Genomic DNA, 27,759 nt, shown 5'->3' with positions numbered 1-27,759 from the left:
CTGACGCATATTATCTAATGTTCATTTTAATAAACACTAACTGAAATAAGTACCACTTTCCAAGTAAGCTTTCGTTTTCATTATTACAAAGTCTCCGAGGAAAGATAAAATATTCGACATACTTTCATCGTAGCTGCATAATAAATTTAAGTCCATTTAAAATGTCTTGGGAATAAAGTAACTTTGCAAAATTGTATAAACAGTTACATGAAAAATTACTCACGCCATTATTGTAATCAAATACGCCATTCCGCTCTTAATAGTGATGTGTAGGGCTGACTAAGTTGCGTTGCGTGATTTTGACAGTAGTCTAAATGATTTCTATTTTATTTGACAACCCTATAAATTATTTCTAATTTGAATCGTACACAGTTAAAACTGATTGGCCAATTAAACTTTAAATTGAAGTCGGTTTCCTTAGAACATTTATTTCTAAAAGATTTTACGGAATATTTTCCACACAGAAGAAGTATTTTCTGAATTAATTCTTATATTTCCCTTTTGAAATTAAGAATGATGACGTCCGATAATACGTATTTTAAATAATTTGTAGATCTATATCACAAAAAACAATAAAAACCGTACTCTCTATAAAAGTCCTAATTTTCAAAAGATTCCGAGGCTGACCTCTCTCCAGACGTATTATTTTTATTCTCTTCTATATTTCCATAATCCGTGGACAACAGTTTTAACTTTTTAAATTCAAATCAACTCTTATCTTATTCATTAAAAGTATCAAAGTAAAAGCAGACATTTATAACTTGTGTGTTACAAACAAAATTAGTTATTATGTTTATAGAGGTAAGATTTAATTTGTAATGATAGAGGGGATTCGGTGAATCATTTAAATTCTGAACTTTACGGTAACTCAGCAAATCGTTTGATTTAATTTTAAAAAATATAAAATATTTTTAAATATAAAACAATAATCGTTTATAATATGCACCTAATTTAGCTAATAGTGTGGTACATTAGAAGTAGACTTTATTTCGTATAACATACTGATTAAATTTATTCCGCTGTCATGAATATAATGGAAAATAAGCTCAATACTAATGATCATAATAACGCAGGTGGGGTAAAAAAGGCGTAACGGAGCGGTAAGCTAACTTGTGGAGGCGTAAGGTGTTGGGGTGGTATGGTGTGGCAGTAAAACTGCGCACGTCGCTAGCGAAGTTACGTTTAGCGAAGCTACCAAGGAGCGATCAGTCCCTCGCGGAAAGCCGTCCCAGTTGGACGGTTCTCTCCGAACGAAGCCTGGCCCTGTAAAGTCTCGCGTCTACTAACACCCGCCTCTGTTTCTGCCCAACTGGGAAACATGCGAATATTGTGACAAGTTCAAAACTTTAATCAACTTCTATGTGAGTGCTTCAAGATTGGGGTCCAGAGCTTCAAAGCCAGAGGTTGACATCTAAAAGGTAAGTTAAGTTACTAAAGGTAAGTTAGTTTTTTGAGTTTGATTTTTTTGTTTAATTTTATTTTTTGTTAAATTAGATATTTTCATGTTCCTTATTTTGATATTCTCTGTTTTTATTTTATTTAGAAGAAAAAAAAAGTTTTCCGTAATTAATGTTACATTCATTCAGTAAAAAAATTAAAAATTCCTGGATTCTTTTCTTATTAAAAAAACATCTTTTGAAATTTAAATTTTCTCGTGCTCCTAATTACTTGAAGCTATCAAAGCTTTTATTTTCATACAAAAAAAATGTTACTTTGTCTTTTTATTCCAAGCTTGACACAGTTTTTTTTTAGCTTTTGTTCTCCGCGCTCGAAACATGTAAGATGTTTTCTTACTGTCATTATTTATACGTTTTTCCACAATCTATTAAATCATAAATTCTTTGTAATCGTAAACAATTGCTCCAAAAATCATAAAATTTAAAAGAGCACACATTTTGTTACAAGAAACGAGATATTTGAATTATGTCTTTCAAATGAAATATTCGAAAGTATTTTTTCGCGATATTTAAAAATTTTTATTTGAAGCTGAGCTGCAAGCCGCAAAGCCTTTGAAGATAATTTTTATATTTTTTTTTCTATTTTAGTAAATACTTTTCAGCGAACAGATTCAAATAAAGAACACAAGAAAAACATTTCTGTAGTTTCATTTCAAAACCCGATTCCATTGAAGCTGTTGTACATTTTTAATAACTATGTGTAAAAACATATTCCCAAAAATCCTTTTCTAAAATTTTTCATTTAGCAAACATACGTAAGGATTTGAATTAAAAAAAAAGAGAATTGAATTAATAAATCTGATAAAAAGGGATTACAATTATTTGATATTTTTTTGGGAATATATGTATTTAAAAAAAAATAAACTTGCGTATATTTTGCCAGTGAATAAGAGAGCTGTGCGCAACCACCTCTATTTTTTTTTAATCCGGAGTATATAATGATTCAGCCAGAATTTTTTTAGTAACTGAACCACTGTTGAATTCTGGTATAAAATTGTCCGTTCAATAGTGGACTGAAAACATTGACGAGGCTTATCCGTAAAGGGCATACATCCGAAAATAACTCGAGGGCCCAGTAAATCATTATGTATTTAAATATTTACTACAAAATCGACGGAACATCAATTTAAAGCAATCGATTTGGATAATTCTCAACCACTGAATGCAATGTACTGCATTTTGCCTTGCACGATCAAGTGACAATAGGGGTACAATTAGGAGTTATCTTGAGGTCTTAACATGGATTTACCAGAAGTGGTGGGGGCGGTGGGAAAAGGGGGGCAGGGAGAAGGGATGTGGGAGGGGTCAGGGGGCAGGGAGAAGGGGGAAGGGATGTGGGAGGGGTCAGGGGGGAAGGGGAGGGGTGGGTGGATTGGGGGGAGGGAGGGATACTTCGACGGTTGAAAAAAGATGCGCACGAGCATTTTACACTTTTTTTTTGCGATTGTGGATAAATTGTTTAATGTAATGAGGGAGCAATGCAATTTATCATTGTAGCTTATGATAATTAGGTAATAAGCGACGTTTTTACTATTTTTTTTAAGACGGTAGATTTAAATTTTCATACCGCGCTGAAGACGCTCATGTCTACCCACCTATTATAATAGTGCTCTGCGATTCGAATCAGCTGAAGTTGGCATTCCTCATCATTACTGTTCTGCTGTGCGCTTCTTAAATTAAGTGAATATTTTTATGTCATCATAATTAAAAAAAAAAACTTTGATGGAATGATTTTTCTAATTAAAAAAAATGTTTTTTGTTTTCAAAACGCAACGAGACGTTAAATTAAGCGCACAATATTAATATTCTCCGTTTTCGGTATTCGATAATAAATAAGAAATAAAAGGTCTTCTCAGATAAACTTCAAACGAAGTGCTACATATATAGTATCGACATATCTCTAAATACGATATCAATGACTTTCGACTACGGTCCCTTTTCCCTAACGGAGAAAATGGTTAAATAAATGTTATTTGTTGAGATAACTTAAATAGTCGGCCATTGTTGTGGATTGTGGGTTTCCTCTTTTGATGTCGGTCATGCGTATACACAATAAAATTAAATGTTTCACAACAAAAAGAAAATAACTTCACTCTTCAAAACAGAAGGAGACTTATGGTGCTATGAATTTGCATATCTGATTTAATTACCGTTGGTAGTACAGAAGTCAAGAATTCTGCCACTTTATTGTGATAGAAATTGTTGGTGAGTTTGTATCCGGCTTGCGAAGGACCACATAGTATAAGAGATCATAAAAGATTAGATCAAGATGAGAAGACTTAATAGTCCGAAATAAGAAAACGAACTGAGAGAGGGAGATACTATTATAATCAATTCTCCTTCTCAAAAGAGGTTACGGCTTTTTTTACAACACTCAATTTCAAACTGGTTTCTGGATAAGATCGAAGCTAAGCGTGATGCGAAGTCAACATAACATCCAAGTGTGCCAGTACTAATGTGGGTAGAACACAATCTGTACTTCCAAACATGGAACTTCTTAACTTGGAAATGGAACTTTAAAGAATGATAAAAAAGTAATTCAGAAATGGAGATAAATTAAAAAGAAATCTGGTTTCAATATAAAATAATTAAATTATACTGTTGAAAAATTGACGGTAGTTATAATATCGACTAAAACAAGCATAATTAAAGTTTTCGAAATTCAAATCCATATTGGCACAAATAATGTTTTGGGAAAACATGGAATTTAGAACAAATGCAAAACATTATGCTCTGATTAATTGTGCTACATCATTATAAATATTGCGGATGAAAGGAAGTCAAAGTTAATTATGAAATCTTATAAACAAACCCGTATGGTTATATTACGAGCATGACTGAAAATGTACGGCCTGGGAAAATAGCTATAATCGTATCTAGGCATCCATTAAGCCAAGTAATTTTCAAGCAATTCCATTCTGAGCTCTCTAGTCGATAAAATATTGCCTTGGTTTAATGTCGGATAAAGCAGACGTAAATAATTAATATACTTTCCGTACTATTTTTTACGTTAACGAGACTTTTTAAATAAAATTGACAAATGAAATCAAGATTACGATACTTCGTCGAAAACAATTTTATTATAAGAAAAGCAACAGGAAATCTAAACAAAAATAAATTAACAGTATACAACTACATATTGATGAGCGTCGGTGGCTCAGAGGCCAAGCACTTGACTTGCAATCTGCAGGTCCTGGGTTCGAATCCCGCCATGTACCAAAGTGTTTTTCGATTTCCGATTTACATATGCACATTTATCCGACGTTCTTAACTTAGGGTAGGCTCCGAGCCCCTCGGTGTAGACGTATAGTGAGCTGATGATGATGAACTACATATTTATATCAGAATAGTACAGAATTTAAAGCATAGATATCATGAAACAATCTCCTATAGCACTATTTGCTTTCGCCTACGTAAGCTGTATTAGTTATCGTACTACAACGGAGAAATTTAGTATCGAGGAAAACCAGACAGCATTAAATTATTAGACTACCAATAATAATGAATATTGTTCCTTCACACCTTCTCTTGTTATTCGGTAGTAACAATTGATACGATGAACCGTAACAGCAGTTTTAAGCGCAATTTAATTCCAAAGAATCAACACGAATATTATCATCTTTGAAACACAGGTTTATTTAAAAACTGTCGTAGATAACACCAACATGAATAGACATAAGTTTTTAATTATTCTGTCTTACCCTTAATAAATAAAAGACGAATTATAATGTACAATGAAAGATCAAATCAAAGAACAAGAGGGAGAAAGAAAGAGATAATGAGGAAGAGAATTAAACAATAGACAGTCGACGAAACGTGTCTCTGTCTACATCTAAAATAAATAATAAAAACATATTCATTATATTAGTTGACGGTTACGTAAGCGCAAATCTACAAGTGTCTGATCTGCGATACTTTATCACAGAAAAATAAAATAAGAAAACATGAAACGTCTTCGTATAATATTTTATATTGACTAAAGTGAGCTTATTTGTCAATATAAGTCGAGTGTACTGAGCTGCCTCGAGGGATGTCAGATATGACAGGGAGCTATAGATGAACTTCACAGATAGATGTCTAGAGGAAAAATAAATCAATCAACCGTGTCGTAAACACTAGCCACAAGATTTCTCTTCTCCAACGTTATTCTGAAATAAATAAATGCATTCATACTTATAGTTATTATATAAAACGTTGCTTTTAGAAAATTGGAATAAAACAAAACAGTAGATGCAGCTTTTAAGATAATTGGGAAGAAAATTGAATTTCATTTGAATTAAGATTTGGATTTATTTTAAAAATAAATCTGCATTCATATTCTGATGACCTTTGCAATAACCTCGTTATTATGGATTAAATAATTTTTTATTTTCTTTGGCGAATACAGAAGTGGTTTAAGGTTAGGCCCGTGAGTAATAAAAAAAGAACTTAAAATATTCATGAAATCTTTTCTTATAAATATTTTTTGTAAATATTTGATGATAAAACATCGACAGGTTAATCTTTAGCTTGCCTAAGATTCCAAAATATGATATTACAGCAAAGTAGACAAACACTCTGACGAAAGTCGTCGAACGAGAATAGATGCGAGCGTGTTTTTATAATCTTGGATAATCTTAGAGTAGCTTCAAACACCGTAATTACTTTTTTTATTATGACGTCGAAATAGAGAAGCGACCGCAAAATAGTAGTCAAAAATTCTCTTGAAATTGCAGTGAAATAAAAAAATAAACTTTAGTTTTTAATATTTTTTTTACACAAACATTGGTTAAGTGTTTTTGTATATAATATTACTTACAGTTAATATTAAGAAACGACGTATAAAAGCTGAGAATCGTTTACGCTGTTCATTCATTCGAGAGTTGATTGATCGTGTTGCGGTGAAATTCACTGGTTAAATATTTAAACAGATAAATCAAAATTTGTACCGTATTTACTTTTATACATTTTATATACAAAAAAAATAAATACATAAATCTGTTTTATAATAAAACACTATCTTATATACAATGGTATTGTATAATAACTAGGTCTTAGGTACACTAAACTTTTTCATGAACAAAAACATTTGTCTAGACGTATTTGAAGTACGCGCAATAAGCTGAGAATAGGGTTGGTATGCAGTACCAAGGGCATGAAAACAAACAAAACGCACCCAGATATGAAAACAAACATTGTCAGCTAGACTAATATTTACTGTTATTTTTTACTTGTACGGTTCTACTGTTTTGAATACTATGTTTGAACAGTAATTTCATAAGAGCCTCTCTAATAATCATTATGATATCATAATTCATATTAATATATATGCAGATGTTTGTTTGAAGGTATCTCCAAAACGATCTAGAGGAAATTTTGCATAGAAGTAAAGCATAGTCTAAGAAAACATAGACTACTAATTAAGCATTTTTTAATATCGCGCGAACAAAGTCGCGGGGAACAGCTAAACAAAAATTCTTGTGTTTGAAATCAATTTAATTATGTAACAAACCTATTTCTAACTCGATGACGATTAATAAATAATTGTCTATAAAATAAGAAAACGAATTAAATTTAGACTATATAAATTAGATATGTTTGCGTCCAAAATAAAATCGCGTTTAAAGAAGATTTTCCATTGACGAAATGCGTGATAAAAATAATGTCATCGTACCCATTCAAAGTACTAAAATAAAATTATATTTAAGCCAGGGAAAGATCTTACGTTAAACTTATACAAACATTAGTATTTTTCTTACAAACCAAAATATTACACTTCACTGGAATTCGAACGTATTTAAAGAACGGTTAAACATCTTCTCGTTGAGTTATAACGTCCATACATAATCCATTTGTTTATTTGAATTGGACATAATACGGATAATAATTCAATTTTTCTGTCACTATAAATCATTCGATGCAATAGTTGAGCACGTCGAGAAATAGGGCTGTACATTGCTAGTTAAAATTTAGACGATTTAAAAATGAATATAATTAAAAAATATCTATAAAAAAAACATCACGCATAGTAATTTGTATTGACACTATTTTCTATATCTGTGTCAAATTTTAATATGTCGAGTCTTTGTAGAGTTGTTCATTAAATATGTTAATCAAAGGTATCCCATGGGAACCATATGCAATTCCAAATGTCTTCTTTCAAATTTCATCGTAATTTTCGCTGTTCTGCAGATATGTTAGTAAAGTTAACATCGATTGTTCCCAATACAATTTTGAAGAGGCATCAGTACATTTTATAGCAAAAAATTAAAGAAATTTAAACATACATATTATTTTAGCTATAAAACTCAATGCTCTCCCGAGAGAACATCAACAATTCAACGCTAGCAACGCTGGGTATATTTCCTACGGTGAATTACGAGAAATATATGTCTCACTTTGCTTTAAATGTGAGATAAAAATTCCACCTGATATCTTTGAAGAATACGTATGGTAATTTTTATCGTGTATCAATTTTCACGAATCAATGCTTTCTGTATTACCAACTGTAACTGTTTGTACTTATTGAGGAAATTCATAGTAATCTATTACTTTTAGAAATAATAGTTTATTAAGATGATTAATACAGACAATGCCGGATGAAAGGATTATACAAATATGAATGTGAAAAAATACAAAGAGTTATATCAGAATAAATTCGGAACAAATAACCTGATATAATATTCTTATGTTCCCAGAAATTTCAATTTAATCGAATCGTATTAACAAAGTTTTATGAAGAACATCAGAACACATACATTTATATAGAGTTATGTTTCAAGCTATAATTTATTTGCTCTTTCAGGCCGCTTTAAGTTAGCGTGATAATGGATAGGCGTAAAATGGGTCGGTACAATTTTTTTCAATCCCAACACGGGCCCGACTAGAAGGCTTTTTTGCTTGTAACATAGTAGTTTAGTACAAGAACGTTTCACGTTTCTCCAGATGAAGAATATAAAGGAATTACGTATATATTAGTTGAAATAAAAGAACAGCAAATTATGTATATAAAAACATCACAATAGAGAGAGACAATAGAGAGTGAGAGATATTGACAAATGAGAATATTAATGGTATATAAATATGAAGATTACTTTAATGGCACAGCCCTGTTACTGGTCCTATTTATTAATTTCAAACAATACGTCACATACAAATGTACGAGCAAATTAAACAAAGCTTCAGTAGTTTCACATCCAATAAATCTTACCGAGGCAAATGGTTAAAGATTTGATTAAGAGTATAAGAGTTCTTTGTGACTGAGTTGTCATTGTTTGCCTTGAAGAGGGGCACAGCTTGAGGACTTGAGGAGACCGGGCGCAAATGGCGATTAGCCTAAACCACGTTTATTAGTCAAAGAGAAATGGACAATTTACATCTATCTACCATGGAGAGAAGACCGACAACCAACTCCTACTATCAAAACATTTATGTTTTCGTTTATGCCGATTTAATATTAATGTAACTTTTAAGAATCTTGTATATTGGAGTTTATTTCATAAATTTTAAAATCAGAACACCAGGAGCGGAGGAGTTACGTGATAACACACATAAAAGAAATACATATTTATAACCTCCTTCTGTCTAAGTCGACTAAAAATGGAGTTTATATTCTTATTGCCTCAAACAACAGATTTGTCTCTTATCCTATTTCACTAATATTGTAAAGCGGAAGTGTTTGTTTGTTTGTTTGTTTAAACGCACTAATCTAAGGAACTACTGGCCCGATTTGAAAAATGCTTTTTTGTTAGATAATCCATTTATAGAGGAAGGCTTTAGGCTATACATCGTTACGCTACGACGTATTTTTAATTCCGCGAGGACGGAGTCGCGGGCGACAGATAGTTCTATTATGAAAACATTAGTTAACTTCACGCCAATAAGTCTCAGAGTATGAAACAAGTAATGAAAAAGTCAGACGGTCAGAAATAAGGACATTTCGACGACGAAGTAACACGAGAGTAATGACATCGAGTTCAACTACCCTCAGTCCAGAGTTACGAAATTGATACTCTTGTACATACATACAAATCTTATAAATATCGTTCTTCCTATGATATAATATATAATATTAAAGACCGACAAATATTTAATACTATTGATCAAGCATTTTCCGCAACCTGGGAATGTCGCGTGAGCGAAATCGTTGACGTTTACTATAGTTTTTTTTATTTATTACATAGCGATGATATGCAACACGACGCGATCTAAAGCATCGCAGCTAATAAAAAAGAACCAATTAATTTACACGTTTTTAGGATTCCGTACCTCATAGGAAAAAAACGGAACCCTTATATGATCACTTTGTCGTCCGTCCGTCTGTCAAGACCCTTTATTCAAAAATGCGTGAAGATGTTGGAATTTATATCAAATATACAGCGGTTTATGTTACAAATATAAGCAAATTTAAAAAATTATATTTCGTCTAAATTCGAATTAATGTTTCAGATATTTAAAGGAATGAAATAATCAAAGTTGTTAAAAGAAAAAAAAACAATAGGCATTTATCATGTTAGAATTTATGGCTTCTTGTTATATTACTTCCTTCCTTCGAGGAAAGTTGGAGGAAAAGATTTCTATCTCCCAGATTCTGTTCCGTCGTATCATGAAATGTTAGTTTGATGAAAATGGAATAAGTTTGCAAGTTTTTTTGTTACCTCTTTTCACTTTCCTGAATAATATCAAAGAAACTTGGAAAGGTAGTGATGCGAGTAATCTAATTATAAAGTTGTGCCCACTAATTTAACGATACGATATAAATATAGAAGTTGGATGAGCGGTTTTCATTTATTTTGACCTTTGTCAGTAATCCAGATTTAAAATGCCATTAAATTTATCATTTATAAAATAATAAGAGCCCAATTAACATCGACGCTGACAAAAAGTTCAACACTATGTAAGTTTAAACTGAGCGCAGATTAACGGCAGCGGCAATGCATGCGCACGATTACTACTTTCACAGATAAATACTTTATGCACACATGTATGTGCATGTGGTATTTGTGTACAACTCTTTTATTAACTAGCTGGCGCCCGCGACTCAGTCTGCGCGGAAATAAAAAAAAAATTACAAATACCAGCGAGTTTCATGCAGTCGTTCTAGAGATACCTTCTAAAAAATATCTATCCTTAAAAACATTCGCATTTACATTATTAGTAAGATTAATGTTTGTTTCTAGGATCAGCAAAAACTATCAAGATGCCGATTATTAAATCATGTTGCTGTTGGCGTAGCTTGCGGCGCGGGTGCTATGCATCGGCCTTATATACTATGGTAATTATAATAATTTAAACAGTAAATAGATTATATTATTATGATATAAAATAGTTATTCCATGACATATACAGTTTCTTGTTGACAGAGTTACATTTGATAATCGATATACCATGTAGAAACATCAAAATATGTTAAGATATAAACTCGAGTGCAGGTAACAGTATAGAAAGTTATCGATATTGTTAATCGAATGTGGCTCTGTTTATATATTGATTATGATAGTCAAATATTTCTTGAAATATTTGACCTGCGTTTAAGTTTCGTTTTAAAATATTTGAATTCCAAAAAGTTCATTGACATCATCATCATCAATTCAAGACATTGACAAACTTTTTATTTATCTTTTTTCACATCCAATTTCATAACCTAAACATGTATATATGTGAAAAGACGTTTAACCGATAATGATAGCATTTTATAGTCTAGATCTAAATAGCGTCGAAGCTACAGTACTATAATTAAATAGAGTAACATATTATTTTTATGATAACAAATTTTCCATTTCCAAATTTACCAATGGTATCTCCGCGAACGAAAATTAATTTCGATTTCGTCGCGACGCTTTGTCATAAAAGAAATAAGGATATGGATCAACGGTAAAAGATTTATGATAAACCGCTCTCGGAATTTATGGATCTAGGTCAATAAATTTACATAAAATTATAAGTTTACCAAAGATAAATAATACCTCTATGAAACGCGTTTCGAAAGTTATGTAATGTTAGTGATGCCTCTTGAAATATATAAAAAAATCAGAGAAAATTTAGTCAAATATTCCGAAGTTATATTTCTTCGGTCATTTTAACCCGTATTGTGGCAAGATTTCTTTAAGAAGAAAAGCAAAAAACAAAGTTAAAAAACACGAAGTTAAAAATTATTTTATAGTGATCGTATATTTATATAAAGTTGTATGTATGATATACTATACAAAATGAAGATAAGGGTTAAATGTCTTGTAATGGAAAGTTAGTTACAATACCTATCGTTTTAGTGCCAATCTGGCTTAATATTGGTATTCGTACATCATTGAATATCCACCATTATTAGTATTGATGACTTTTGAGAAGTACTGAATAAGAAAGACTGACGGAATACTATTGTGTAAAAGTGATAGCCAGGGAACGCCTAAGATCAACTTACATCGATCGAGTTTGCGTCATTTTAGGACAGAAAAAGCTAAGTAAACACTACGCAGTCAAATGTTAAGTGTGAGTGGATACAAATAAATTCCAAGAGTATTGTTTCGTTGATAATGTATTCATTATTCAATAAAACACAAATTATTAAAGTAATTCTAATGAATTTCAAATATAAAGTCTTATTTATTGAATGGAAATTATTTATAATTTACTTTTAAGTTGTTACAAATTATTTAGAAATGTAATACGCAAAGAAAATGAATCGATATTTTTCGCCTATAGGAAATTGAATTCATAATTTGGCTGAAGTGTTTCCTCCTTTTCATTCCTTGCTTCACGATTAATAATTCCATAGCGAAAGAGGTCCGTACTTTTAAATCAATATTGAGTGTTTTGATAATTTTCTATAATCAAGTTTAAAATATTACAAAGAAAAATGAATACAAGTCTGATAGGAATCAATTCTAAAACTATAATATACGTCTACTACAATTTAAATGTAGGGAAAAAAAAAGAAAGTGATTAGAAATCTAATTAATTTTAATGGCCTTATGTACTTGTAATTATAACGTATATACATATGTCATACAGTCTTCTTCGAATATCAAATGTATACGAGTATTTGAAAGCAATTTAAACAAGGTTGTAAACCTATGTAATGGCGTCATAAAAAGTCTGGAATAGTCACATAATTTACCTGTTGGAATGTATAATCGATACACATAAGGACTTCGTGAAAAGGCCATCTTTGTCTCATAAATACTTAATACTCAAATATAACAACGATAGAAATATTTTCACTTTCAATAATCTGTAGAAAAATAAATATCAAAATCCCGACTGACTGCGGCTCTAAATAATGACACTGCCATCTATTGGTTATTTTTTAAAACAATGATTTCTAAAAAATTAAATTATAATCTTAATAAGCTCTAATTTAAGATAAAACACATTATTATTTTAGAATTTACTCGAAAAATACAGGAAAAAATGATTCAACAATGTTAAAAAAAGTTATGGTGAGTTAGACTTGAACTCGTTTTACACTAATAAGGAATTCTATTACGTCCACTGAATTGGTTTAGTACCGACGGAATATACTGCACATACCATATGACACTCCTCGATAGAAGATATAATGTCATATCTTCAAAATCGGTTAATTCATTTAGGCTCTAGGCTGTCACAAAGGAACTTACACGAAAAGGAACTAAAAAAATACGCGCAAACACATTATCTTTTAGTCAGTCGGATAAAAATTGTTTTCGGGATTTTTTCGTACAAAAGGAAACGTTGCAATCCTTTGTATACTTTTAGAATGAATTGAATACAGAAAAACGATTATGTATGATTCTTTGCAAAGGATAAACATTCTAATACATATAATAGAGAGTAAATTATTTAGCTGAGTCTTAAAAGCCTTTATAGTTAAGGCTTTTAATGTTATTTAATGCAGTATATCTGTTATCATTACAACTTGCTAACAAACAAAAAAAATTATTAAACAACATATAATGAAGAGGATGCAATTTTACTTATTAGAAAGTATTTATGTTTCATTTCTAAATAAAATAAAATTTGCTCGATCAATGTAATACAACAGAAGATCGATGGTAAAGGAAATTATAAGGAACGTCCCTTTTATCTGTAAGAGAAACAAACATTCCGTGAAGCTTGTGCCGGATTAAATACATCCGTAACTAATTTTCGCCCTTTGCCGAAAGGCGAGAACACACTGCTTAATATATCTACATCTGTATAGGACATTGACCTAAATATATTAAACATCTTGTACAAGAATCGGTATGTGATGTTCAAAGAACAAATATACGATTATTATCACAGAAATATAACTTCCTTTGGTATTGTGGTAATTATATAAAAATGTACATCATTTTAAATTCGAGTTGACTGAAATGTAACTTATCTTTATCTTGTAAACTTAAAAAAATCTATCCGTTATCTTATATTTAAAATTCTCGTGTCACATCTTTCGTTCCCATACTCCTCCGAAACAGCTTGACCGATTCTCATGAAATTTTGTGAGCGTATTGAGTAGGTCTGAGAATCGGCCAACATCTATTTTTAATCCTGCGGACGGAGTCACGCGCGACACCTAGTAAAAACATATTTTCTTTTACATATTTTTCGTTTACTTTAAACACATCTATGATAAGGCATTACGACGTTTTTCTACGGTTATAGTCTAACTAAATGATGCTAAGTTGAATCCTTAGTATAGTTCCTTAGTTTAGTTAGTATTCGTGATTAATTTATATTTGTTCTATAGATATATTTTATCGTGACCATTGTCACCATGGGTCACTTCATCGAGGTGGAGCATCGCTACCTGTCGGGGCAGATGACCAAACCCGAGTCGGAGAGCTTCTTGGAGCCAGACAAGATTACACCCAGTAAGTTTTAAATAGATATATTGATAGTATAGGCAATAGGTTAAGTGTCGTCAGTCAACGTGTAACCTGACTTTCGGATTTCAAATCCCAGTCAGCTAGTACCAATGGGGTTATGGGTCATGAAATCTTAAGAATATCTCCTAAGTACAAAAAAAATGGCAGTAGACTAATCTACTGTCTCTTTCTAATTCCTTTTAATATAAAGAGACAATGAATTGCCGTACATAAAGATCCTGATTGGCTTATGAGATCTTTTTAATGACATCAATTATTACAAGTAGTGGAAATAAATAAAGAAACAAAATTAATCAAACTAATGATTCTAGCGAAAATAGTTACAGTAAATCAACGGCCTGAATATTCAAATCTTGATCAAAAACTTTTCAAGGGGTATAAAGGTATAGTACAGATTTGGGCTGGTCAATAACAGCTTCAAATAATGCTAAAGAAATGAATTTAGCATGTTGTTACCATATTACGATCAACAGTAAGCTTCACTGTATACAAATAAATGCAATACTGATAAAAGATTTAAATAAGTAACCTACTATTCACCAAGATAAATCATTAACCTAGGTGAACGAAAAACGCGACGCAACGCGATCATAATATGCGACAGAACATAAATAATCCATAAAAGATGATATAAGCAACGTGGGCTACAAATATAATTCTTTAGTTTTTAAGCATCACGTTGCGTCGTATTACGAATTCGAGGGCGCGGGCGCGAGCGCAGTCGCAGGCGCGTGTTCACATTTGCTCCAGGCGTTATCGTCAAACCGATTATACTTAGATTGCGTTTAAATCGCGAGCTCCTCCGCTAGTTAGATGTGAACACTTTGATAAAATATCATATATTTGTTATTGCCGCTAGTACATCGACAGAGACTATCATTAGCTCACCGGCACACGCGTCCTCGCCCGCGACTTTAATATGAATAAGAATTATCGCTTACTTAGGATAATGTTTCTTGATAAAGGCAATAGATTTTATATGTAAAAAGTTACAGCTAATTTAATACCTGCCTTATATACAAGTTATAGCGAATTAGATGTATACAGTGATATTTTAAGTTTTAAAAGATATAAGGTTCCTTTTTTCAGAACAGAACAAATAGTTTTATTTTATATTTTAGCATTTTTAAAGAAACATAGACTTACTGTTGGTCGTCGAAATTAATTTTAGTATAGATTTAACGAAATAGCACAATTAAAACAAAGATTGATAAACCAAAAAGATTAAAGATAATTAATATATATTTTAAACATACTTCAGCAGTGGATATATAATAATAAAAGTGTAAAATTCTTTTTAGTTTATCAATATCTTAACACAATAAAGTTATTTTTATGGTAACGTCTCTTTCGAATCTTATTTAACAGTGACTTTATTCGACATAGTCGTTATCGTTCGTGGACATTATAAGGTCCATTCTTCGCTTTGTAACTTAGAACATTTTAGCTGCTAACAGCAAAGTCCAAAGGCTTAGCTAACTTTCATAGTAATGCTTACAGTTTTTACTAATTCTCCATTTGAAAATGATTCCATGTTGCTATTAGCAATATCTCATTCCTTAGACATAAACATTCCATATAAAAGAGGTTGGAATTTATCGTTCATAACGAACATTTCCATTTTTCAATACATCTAGTGAGTATAAGATTATAAAAGAGGTGTGGAACGATGTGTCGTTGCCATTTTTTCGCACTGTATTTGTGCTTTCAAAAGTCGTTTGATAAAACGAGAGGATATTTAATAAGGTTTTCATTGAATTGTCTTAACAGTAATGTAAAACTGTGTCTTTACTAATTAACAATCCATGTATATTATTGTAATTGGAGTCTTTGTATAATATCCAGAAAAAATCATATATCGTACACGTGATGTGTTTTCGTTGCTGATAATGACACCAATTTTTTTTTTAATTTTTGTCCGTCTGTCCGGAATGCTGCGGCTGTTCCGAGTATTATCCGGAACGACTTGACTTGACGGGACTTGATTGCTGATGCTCCCGGGCATATTATAGACTACTTTTTTTTAATTTCTTAAAGTAGTTTTGAACAAATATTTTATCTTTATTAACCCTCAACCATTTGGTTTAATAGAAAAGTCGCTTAAACATGAAAAATATATTTAGTTTCAAGCGACAAAAATATTAAGATTTACATATATTATACTCTTATAGATGAAAAAAGGAATTTAAAGTAATTTGGTTCTTTAATAAAGTTGAACCAAATACTACAAAATTTAGTTACAAATGCATCGAACATTTCTAAAATCTAAAAGTTAGTTACATCACAATTCTATAGTTGGAAGGTATTAGGTAAATGGCTGATTTACTGATATATCCTTTATTTATCTTCTACTTTTTATTATATTAACTATATCTTACCTTTATCTTTTTCGTCATAAGTATCCTACCATAAGTCATACATAAAACTATTTTTTACATTAATGATCTTCAGTCGTTTCATTCTAATTATTTATCTATTCATATTTATTTAAATAAAAAATATCTTAAGAAAACATGGAATATATATTCAATGGATGTAAATAAGATATTTAATTTACTGCAATCTGCAAGTTTTTGTTTTGCATGAAACTGATCACATTTCCTGCACATCACATTTTTTTTTACTTTGTTTAATATCTCACTACCTTAGTCACCAATATAAATCTGTTCACATAGTACCTGCACTGAACTATAGCTATTTTTAAGGTTTTCCTATATAACATGCATTATAATCTAGCTCTTTTATCATAGTCTTAACTCTTGTGTTAATTACAAAGCAGATTTTTTAGAGTCTTTCGTAATTAAATTCTAATCTTTACGGATTCGTTATTGCTCATTCTAATTTTATCCTATCATATTTTGTTGATTTATCTATTTTAATCCTTACTTTATATTGTAAATGCGAAAGTAATTCTGTCTAGATTTCTCGTAAAAATTACTTATTTAAATAAAAATTTGGTACACAGTCTACAGCCTGAGAAAGGACATAGGCTACTTTTTAATTAAAAAAAGGACTATAAGAGTTGAAAGGGATTGAAATTTGTATGGAAGTATCTTTTTTATAGTTCGAATCTCAAAAATTATTTTTAGGCTATTAATTTGATATAAATAAATAAGACATTCAAAAGTTTCACCCTCAAGGGTGAAAAATAACAATAAGTAATAAGGGATGAAAGCTTGTATGGGAATATGTAAGGTTTTTTGAATTTTTTGTAAATAATGTTATGTGGTAAACATTTATAAGTTTAAGTAAAATAAGTAAACTAATTAATTAAAATGCTACCAGAAGACAAGTATTTCAAGCGATCGTAGTCGCGGGCACAGCTTATAGTGACAAAAAAGGACACTAAAATTCACTTATCATATAAAATGGACGTATATTTTTCCGAAATCCTCTTTGAGCATTTATACTAAAGACGATTAACTAAGTGTTTTGTAAATTTCTTCAGAAAAAGGCGTTTGTTATTTAGAGTGGCCACTCAAATTATAAACGCCAATTGGCTTATTGTTTTCTAAACAACTTTTGAATAAAGTATTTTCATTTTAAGAAATACTTATCACATCGACTTGCTTCTTTATATCGATAGATTTTTTGCAATTAAATCTACTTTTTTTCATAATGAAAAGATTTTTTCTGTCGTTATACCAATTATTTCGTCTTCCAGTGTTATTTACAAATACCAGTCTTTAAGGAATGTCAAATTATTGATCTAAATGTGGTTGTTATTTGTGTCCTCGGCCTCATAGTGGGCTGATATTCCTGTCAGATAAATGTATATGAGAATTGAATAATCGGAGATAGAATCTTCTGGAACTTTCATTCCTGATTTTGTAAGCGGTAATCATAGAAGTATTTGTGCTAATTTCTTTAATCCCTCTTTTGCACAATGAATACTCTCTCTTTCATCTCTCTCCCTTCTCAATTTTTCTGGAAATTAAAGCTTCAAGTCGGCGTATCCAGAATCTTTTGAATTTTCCAACTGAAGCAAACGTGACTAGCATTTTACGAAAATCATCTTAAATTAAATCTACCTAAAAACTATAATTAATATTACTATAATAAATTATATGTATGAATAAGAATTTTATTGTTCAGCCTTCGTCAAACGATTTAATCATCGATTGATAAAGACTCGAAGTTGACGTGTTGCTGACCCAAGTAGAATCGATTACGTATTTATTATACGTAATTGATTTTTTATCTTAATTATCGAATCAGGAATAAATTCAAATTGGTCTTCAAGATTAATACACCTCCAGAACTTTTTCAAAATTATAATATCTTTGGCATCGTAAAATCGTTCTGGACAACAGTAAGTAAGGAATATACACGCCAACTTCTTTATATTTTACTGTGTCATTGTTCCAAGATCCGATACAAATTTAAGTATCATTTCCCCAGTTCTGTTCTACGGGAGAGGCGTTGCAAACGACACGGTCCCTGATATGCTGTGGCGTACTGCGAAATTGTGGCTTGTAGAAAAGAAAAGCCCCAGCTTTGTCAGACGCTTCCAGCTAGAACATCCCTATGGTATGTCCTTTTATATATATCATACATACTGACCATTTGTTTATATTATTTAAATGCTGATATTCATATTTTATTTGCTTCAATTTACACATCATTTCATACGAGTAGAATGAATTAGATAATCTGTACAGCATTATCATTCTTCTGGTGTATTCTTGTATGAGAAAATACTTTGCGATCACTCTGCATGCATTTCATAAAGATATGTGTGTGGAATCGCTTTCTCCTTGATATTATTAAATGAGAAGATTCTAAGGAAAGGTAACAATGTTGTTTTTTGTCCGACTGCCTTAGATAGATAATGTTTTTCGCGTGTAGGTTTGTGTATACAGTTTTGGCTGCCTGTAGCCTTAACGTCTGAATCAATTTTGATGAGGCGGTCATGCGGTTTGTATTCTTTCTCTGAGTGTCATAGTTAGTTCCGATTTTAAGTAAGTTATTATGAAAAAATATTTTTCATTTCGTGTACCTTAGGTAATGCGGTAAGGTACACCATTTCAGAACTGCAAATAAACCTCTAATACACTGCCGCTTAAGCGAACCGGAACCAAAGCAAACTCTATTGAAATACTACCAAAGCATAGATTTGGTTTCTTTTTAGCGTACCATATATCAGCTGGGCTTACAGCGCAACGCTTAATCTTAAGTAACTCTGTGTTCAAATTTGGCATTCCATGTCATTCGCATTACGCTTCACTTTCGCGACAGTGTTCTAGTGGCTTCATCCTATTAAATCGATAATACATAAGACATGCAACTTTATATACTTAATAAAGATTAATTTAAATGGACAGGGTAGGTTATTACCTTAGGGTTCAGAATAATAACGATTATATAGATATAAAGGTTGTGATACACGGACTACTTTAAGCATTTAGAGTACAGACGATTTTAAAGGTGACTACAAATGATTTTTAATGCGGTACTAGTTTTTGTTTTGTAGAGAGAAGGTAAGATAGGTGAGAAATAAATTTTCAAGCAAAACATGGGTGAGGTAGTAAAAAAAGTTTGTAAGAAAAAATATCTCATGATGTTAGAGTTTGCTAGGATATGTAAGCGTGTCTTTGCATTGATAAGGAACGTTGTCCTGTTTTCAAATTTCATGGAATAAATATTTTTAGAGAACATACATTATATACTTTTCCCAAAATATAGTTACATAAAAACAAGAGTCAGGTATTGCAAACAGGACTTTTTAGATAAATACCAATTTTAACGTTTAGAATACAAGGCGCGACGTTAAAAAGAACGGTGTAGTTCGGTGAGATATTTTTTACAAGAATGATTGTTTTTGGACGGATAAAAATCGCATTGTTTGAACGTCTGGTATACGAAAATTTAAGGAAGGTCAAGCGAAAATATATGTATGTAAAATCGGCTAAAGGTAACAATGATAAGGTATCGCAAATTGTTAATTTAAAAAAAACCAAGTGTCCTTGTTTTTGTATTGCAAGTGGTCACTTGACCAGATCTTACTTTTTCAAATGCACGTATCATACACGGTTATTTTTTAATTACCAGAAGAAATTCAAATGATGTAGAATACATATAAGATGTTAAATATACAGTCATTATTTCTTAATCAAAGATGACAAATAATAAATTAAAGATTTTAAAAAATCCTGAAAAAACGTATTACAAAATTGTTACCTTACTTAAAATTGTACCTTAGTTTTACAAAATTGTCTTTTTAATGTCATATGTTGGGAGTAGGTAAATTTCAATACGGTTTATTATGAGTAATTAAGATTTATATATGTGTGTGTGCGCGTACGCACACTAATATATTGACCATTAATTAGGTTTTTTGTAGGATATTTTTGTTGAGTCGCATATTTATTTCTAATACGCGATTATTACCAACAACTATTTATGTTATATTTTTTCTGGTAATTACCAAATAACAGTGTTTAATGTTTTGTCGCAAATCAAAGCTCTTTTGTAATTGATTCATAAAATATTGAATTCATTATCCATTTAGTTAGAATGTCATTTTTACAATATACTAGCATGTTAGATATTAGTGTTTGTTGTAACTAGCTTTGTAAAGTAATAATAGTAAATTTTTACTTTAGTTGCATTTTATTAAAGTATTCATTGTGTATTCTTAGTTTAGTTTCACAATGTTTTATTATTTTATTTTAAATGAATCGCAGAACTACGCCTGTTATTTGTTTCAGTATTTTTTTAATTGCAACTGTACTATGCCAGACTGATTATTCGAATAATGGCGTAGGTTTTGTGGTCCATGTAACTAATTAAATTTCTGATATAACGAATGCTTTATTATTGTAATAAATGTATTGATTTATTTATGTCTCTTATATTAAAGTAGACGTAGAATGTGACTTTTTATATAGTTGTTATTTTATGCTGTGCGAATAATATTTAATTTATAGCATAGAACAAGACACAGGAATACGATTGGATTGAAAAAAAGATTATTTTGCCTACTAATAACAATGGTGAAGAGACATCGAACAGAGGAACTACGTTATCAAGGCTTCATCATTACAGTGTATATGATTTTTGAGATGTTTTTGTTGCAGTTACCGTATCTTTGAATATCACTCTACTGGCCTGCAGCACTTTGGGACTCATTTCCTGCGCTCTTTTAATTCTGGGCGTTTACAAGGTATGTACAGTCCCGCACGTTAATTTTCTAAACATTTCGGTGATAATGTGATTTCATACGCATTATACAATTAGGTGGAAAACTTGTGTACTTTCGACGTGACTGTTCATAGCTGATATAACTGAACATAAGTATATTGTTTTCATTGTTTGTGCAAAGCAAAAAAAAGTGAAAGGGATCTACATAAATGTTTTAATAGAGAGCACAAGAAATACGATTTTATTCTATGTTATTTTTAATTTAAAACGAAAAAATTGTGTATTTATACACATATTTCAATATTAATAGACACGACATAATATACAAAATTATACTGTTCGGTACAGTTTCGTATTATACTTTGACACTTGAGATGGTGATAGAGTTACTAAAGTTTATGCTTAATAAAATGTTTATAATGTCCGCTCTAAAACAATTATTTTCGAATATCTTTGTACATTTGTAAACTCGTATCAAACAAATTTTTCATTAACTCAATTTTTTTATAAATTTCATTTAATTATTATAGAATAAAAATTATTTAAACCAAATATAATGCACCACTGCACTGTATGCATCATATGTCCTTTTGCCAGCCTTCCTAGAATTGTAAACACGAGGGGAAACATTGCTTTGTGCGATGGTTTGTCAGGAAGTCCTTTGAACACTGCCTAGCGGATTCCGAGCGGCGCGTTTCGATTTGTTTTTTCACAACATTTTCGCGTTTTCACGTGTTATATTGTACTGTACGAAATTCATTCTTTTTTTAACTATTTAAAAGCTTTTTACTTCTAATTAATTATCGATTAAAGACATAAGTAAGGTATCAGGAAAGTAATATCAAACGGTATACCATTATTATTTGTATAGCATTTAATAGATAATAAGACAAAGCCGATTAATAATAGACATTGGTCCTCTTTACCTAAAATATTGTTTCATATTTTTATTTTATTAGTGAACTAGTGTCTACAAAAGACTATTATTTAATGTTGACTATACTCACAACATCGCCTGTTAACACGCTGACCTCTTTATTGTGTCCACAACACCAATAGTTACGGTATTTAGGTATAACCGAGAGATTTCATCGTCGAAACATTTGTGCAAAAACATTTTTTTTTAGACAATGAGTTAAACTTTTTTTAAACACAGATTTTAAGGCAGTGCATGATTATTCGGTATGGTTATGTAACTAACGTAAATATAATAAAATATAACGTTATTTTTTAGCCAAGTCTAATGAAACTAAATATAATTATGTTTAAGTTTTCTCTTTAGAATTCAATTTATAGATTTAAAACTTAACAAGAAAATAAATTAAAAATAAAAACGATCACTGACCCCTATAAAGCTATTGATATAATAAATTAAAATTTTCCCTGACTATTTGTAAATATCGAAATAAGACCAAAAAAAAATATTTTTTTTATTTCAAATATTTTTTGATAATTATCAGCGTAAAGTAAGTATATAAATGGTTATATATAACCGCTCGATTTTATCAGTTGATGTATGAAAGTTTTCGTGAACAAGAGTCGGAATAAAAGAACATTTTTTCACAATCATGTCACCACAAAGTTTCCAAAAAAAACATTTTTTTGTTTGTTAAATATTTTTATCACTTTGAATAAAAATGCGCGTTCATTGGAACCTTTTCTAAAATTTATTGTTTTTTTTGGGAATTTACAAAATAAACTAGTACATCCATAGTTATTCAAATAAATGAATATAAATATCATCCAGACGGATTTATAACGTCTAGATTGATAAAAATCTTTCAAACATAGTATGAATGTTGAAGAAGCGAGAGAGGCGTGTCAGGACCGTGCCAAATAGAGATCCCTGGCCACTGTCTACACCTCTTGGTTACAAGCGTGAGTTATTGAACTGAATGGAAGTAAAAATAATTGGCATACAATTTATTTGATGTACAATATGTATTTAATAAATACTTTAATGTATAATATAGCATATTGTTATAGAACATCAAGTTTCTGCTGCTGCCGTGGATCGTGTCGATGGCACTGGAGACTCTCGTTGAAGTTATCAACCTGGTCTATCTGTTCTACCTGCAAACGGTAAATAATACATAGAATGAAGTAAGATAAATACTAAACACATAATACCAATTTTAAAAATAATTAATAAAACATTAAATATCAATCAACAGAATAAATATCTATAGTTATCAATCAATTCCATAATTACAGAAGGAAACATAACTAAAAAATAAATGATAAAATCAATAAAGGGCGCCCTCGCTCGGTCTCACACGAAATACGAACACGTTAAGTGAAGGCGCGACAAAGAAACTTTGTTCATACATTAAAGATGCTTGAATATTATATAATCAAGTTTAATTAAAAATAAACAATTTAAACTCAATAAATGTTAAACGATAAAAAATGTCACTCAACGAGAATAATTAAATATTTTACTTCATCTTTAAATATTTTCGTCATGCCTTGGAATTGAATTTCTTCAGCATACTAATGCGTTGACAAGTTTTTTTGTTTGAATATTCCGTTGGGAAAAATCATGTTATTCATAAAAAGACAAATAGGTCAACGAATGATTTGTAAAATATAAAACTAATCGAAAAAAATACCTATAAAAAATATAACTACGGTGAAAATTTAAATGAATTGGAGTGGACATGTTTTTAATAACTTCATATTTTTCTCATATCTAGATTTGATTGGTGACATCGTTTTATTTGTAGATATGGTAACCGAAGTTCTAAAAGCGGTGTATCGACAAACGCGACCTACTTCTTTATTCAAAAGATAAACTCGTGGCCCAATTTTTCCTATCCCATGTCAAAATTACCCAACAATACAAAATGACTACTTTGTTTGAATATTAATATATGTAACAATAAAAATAATAATTTCTTACACAAGCATATTATTTATATCTTTTTAAAATTAATACTGACATTAAAATGTTTTTTTTTCAACAGCTGAACTTCAACCCGATAACTTCTTTTCTCTTCACTCTCGACTTTTTCATCATCGTCCTGAACGTAAGTTTTCAGTTTTTTACACTCTAATTAAGCTACGCATCCACCAATAGGTCTAAGGAAATCTTTCACGCGTTCTTACATTAAATTATTATTAGGTAAATATTTGGATTCGATTTTAATTGTATGATAAAATTAAATGCAATAATTGTAACAGTTCTTCAAGCGTATGCAGTAAATCTGGCGTAAAAGTAAGGCGGCGTATGTGTGAAGTCAACTAACCCGAACTTGGCCAGCGTGGTTGACTATGGCTTTATCACCCTTAACTTAGGGTAGACTCCGAGCCCCTCGGTGGGGACGTATAGTGAGCTGATGATCAATGAAATTCATTATATTAATTATAAATTATGAACTGAAGTTAAAACTTTCGTATTGAGTTTAACAACATGCATGACTTTACGTTTGTCGCAGTAGTTCACACAGTGCGCCGGCAAAGACATTCTCGACGCTCGTACCATTTAAACTATTTGTTTGAATAGTTTGAAAGTTGCGGTTTCCCAGACTACATACAGACAGATAGACGAAACGTATTTATATTTAAGTAGGCATATCAATTAACGCTTTTGGTATATGACGAAGGTATGACAACTAAAAATATTGTGTTATTGAAGTTAAAGTTGATACTAAGTTTTCTCTTAGTCTGGATAGCTTCTCCTTAAGGAAAACATTACCTATAGTTCCAAACGTAACCAAGAATATATTAAAATACGTTATGGAGAAATATAAACAGTCAACTTTATTTATTATGTTGTCTTTTATGATAAAATTATTAGCAAATTATATGAAATTTTACTAATATTATTTTGTTATCTTACCCAACAAATTCTAGCTATTTGCTAGGATATGGTTCATGATAATATTTTAATTTTTCAACCATTGTTGTTGAATCTTTTTAACAAGATTTAAGACGACGACCATATGATCGGATGTCCAGTCTATTACGTTTTAGTTTATTAGTCAATACCATATTCATATCTATTGCGTGTAATTAAATTGTACTTTGATTTTTATGGACTCATATATGGGTCTGAAAAAACGTTTATTATTATTTGCTTCATGTATATGTTTAATATTGATCCAAAGAGCTTTTTTTAGACACTTTTTGTCGTGATTGTACGCATATTCATCCTTCAATACAACTGAAATAGATTGCATATTGTCTGCTTGATGAGAACCTGACCGCAACCACGCGTACGTCCTGCGTACTCAATACGGTACAATGTTGTTCGTACAACAATTGAACTCTATTATGAGAGTATTTGTCGTGTCGTGTAAACGCGTTATAGTCCGATAAAATTATATGACCCGGTGTCTGCAGGTCAAAATATATTAGAAGACCTCGTTAGCAACTTCCTGTTAATGCCAAAACATTGTTGTTGGATTTAGCTGACTTTTGAGTAATTTTCTATCTCTAAGTAAGTTTTACATATTAACAGACATATAACGATCGTTACTCGCGCACTGGGTCAACTAAATTTGTCGCCTAAAAATAAAAAAAATAAAACTCAAGTCGTGTCATAATTTTCTCCTACTTCAAGTAAATCAAGTTTTAAACTCCGTATTAACTTACATCCGGTTTTAAATTGAAAGAGATTCCTTTCCTAGGCGGGTAAAAAACTTAAGATGAAGAGCTTTCGAAAGCCGGCGTTTGTCGACTTAAAAATAAAACGGCAAATAATCTTCGCTTTTTAAACATAACTATTTTATTGTTGAATATTCGATAAATCTCTATAACGTAAAAACGGAAAAAGTGATATATTTAAATTAATAAGTGTGGTGTGAGTGTAAGTCGACTCGGTTGCACTAAATAAGTTGAAATATACTCGTATAATAACTAATCTTTGTTTCAGGAATTAGTATAACAACGATCATGTGGGTAATTACAATATCCTAATATCTTTTATAAAGTGGGTATGAAAATTTTGTATGTCTTTATAGGTTTACACTATGCTCTGCGTGATTTCGCAATTCCAAGAGTACCTCGCTGGCCGCGGCACTGCTGCTTTCGACAACAACGATCGCGTAAGTATGGTTAATATATTTTATAAAAAAAAATAATGAAGCGAATGTTAAGAAAGAAAATTTAAGTCAGGTAACTTTATCCGTCTTATTATAAAAATAATAATTTAACAAAGTTATTTTTTTAATTTACGTCATCAGCGTCGGTGGCTCAGGGACTAAAGCACTTGACTTGTAATCTTCAGGTCCTGGGTTCGAATCCCGCCATGTACCTATGTGTTTTTCGGTTTTCGATTTACATATGTATATTTATCCGACGTTCTTACGGTGAAGGAAAACATCGTGATGCACTCTACACATATCTGCGAAGAAGTTTAAACATATGTGTGAAGTCAACCAACCCGCACTGGGCCAGCGTGGTTGACTGTGGCCTAACTTTGGGTAAGCTCCGAGCCCCACGGTGGTGACGTATAGTGAGTTGATGATGACGTCATCAGCGTCTGTAGTAACAAAATAAATCTTTGTAACGAAGGCACCTTCACGTTATTGAATTAAGATGCATACTTAATCTATTAAGAGCTTATTTTCTTACGTACGTAATAAGTACTAAACAGTGTTTTAAGTCAATACTTTTGTTTTTAAATCACATATAAGACAGGCGTGAAGTTGAAGCAATTCCACGTTTCGTCTGCGTGAGTGTGCGTCCCGGAGGCCTAATTTAGTCCTCTTTCCCTACCAACCCTTTTTCTTATAAGGAAAAGATGGAAAGTGGAAGTGGACTTTCCGGATGAGAGGATGCATGGAAAGGGAAGATAGTTTCTTTCTGTGCATTCTCTCCTCCGTCGATTCAAGGTAGGCAACGCATATGCAATTGCGTATGTCAATGGGCAACGGTCACTTCGCTATTTCAGCGATTTCAGGTGGCCGCTCGCTCGTTTGCCACCTTATGATATAAAAAAAAATGAATAACATATTTAGATATGTTTATTGGACATTTAGCAATTTGCAGTAAATTTTCACTCTACTGCAAAAAAAACGTTAATATTAGCATTTTTTATAATAAGACGGATTAGTTTTTTTGAATATAGCCTACATAGACACTTACTATAGGTTAAAAACAAGTTTTTATAAAGTGTAAAAACCTGTTAATCCAATAGACGATTTTCCCAGCACTCCTTAAACATTTTCTACGAGTTTAGACGAATTGCGATAGACGACAATTTGATATGGAGACGAATGAAATACTTTCTAGAAGTCCCTGAATAAATTTGAAATTAAAATAATACATATTTGAATATTTTTGCCCAATAGATATATAACCTATAGATGACTTGAATCATACAAGTTTGA

The 27,759-nt window shown here is 31.1% G+C and overlaps 1 protein-coding gene across 1 annotated transcript in view; it reads left to right on the top strand.

The window, feature by feature from the left end:
• Positions 1-1,222: 1,222 nt before the first annotated feature.
• The window catches only part of LOC106126400 (uncharacterized), a 29,297-nt gene continuing 2,760 nt past the window's right edge, over positions 1,223-27,759 (top strand). The window contains exons 1-7 of the mRNA XM_013324047.1: positions 1,223-1,418; positions 10,616-10,710; positions 14,143-14,266; positions 21,361-21,446; positions 23,411-23,506; positions 24,391-24,453; positions 26,389-26,472. Of these exons, the coding sequence (XP_013179501.1) occupies positions 10,636-10,710; positions 14,143-14,266; positions 21,361-21,446; positions 23,411-23,506; positions 24,391-24,453; positions 26,389-26,472 (528 nt within the window). The 5' untranslated portion in view covers positions 1,223-1,418; positions 10,616-10,635. The remainder of the gene's footprint in view (positions 1,419-10,615; positions 10,711-14,142; positions 14,267-21,360; positions 21,447-23,410; positions 23,507-24,390; positions 24,454-26,388; positions 26,473-27,759) is intronic.

The sequence above is a fragment of the Papilio xuthus genome, unplaced genomic scaffold (assembly GCF_000836235.2).
Source record: "Papilio xuthus unplaced genomic scaffold, Pxut_1.1 DF825017.1, whole genome shotgun sequence".
Taxonomy (NCBI): domain Eukaryota; kingdom Metazoa; phylum Arthropoda; class Insecta; order Lepidoptera; family Papilionidae; genus Papilio; species Papilio xuthus.
Note: the sequence above shows the minus strand (reverse complement) of the source record. Positions and strands in the feature narration are given on the sequence as shown.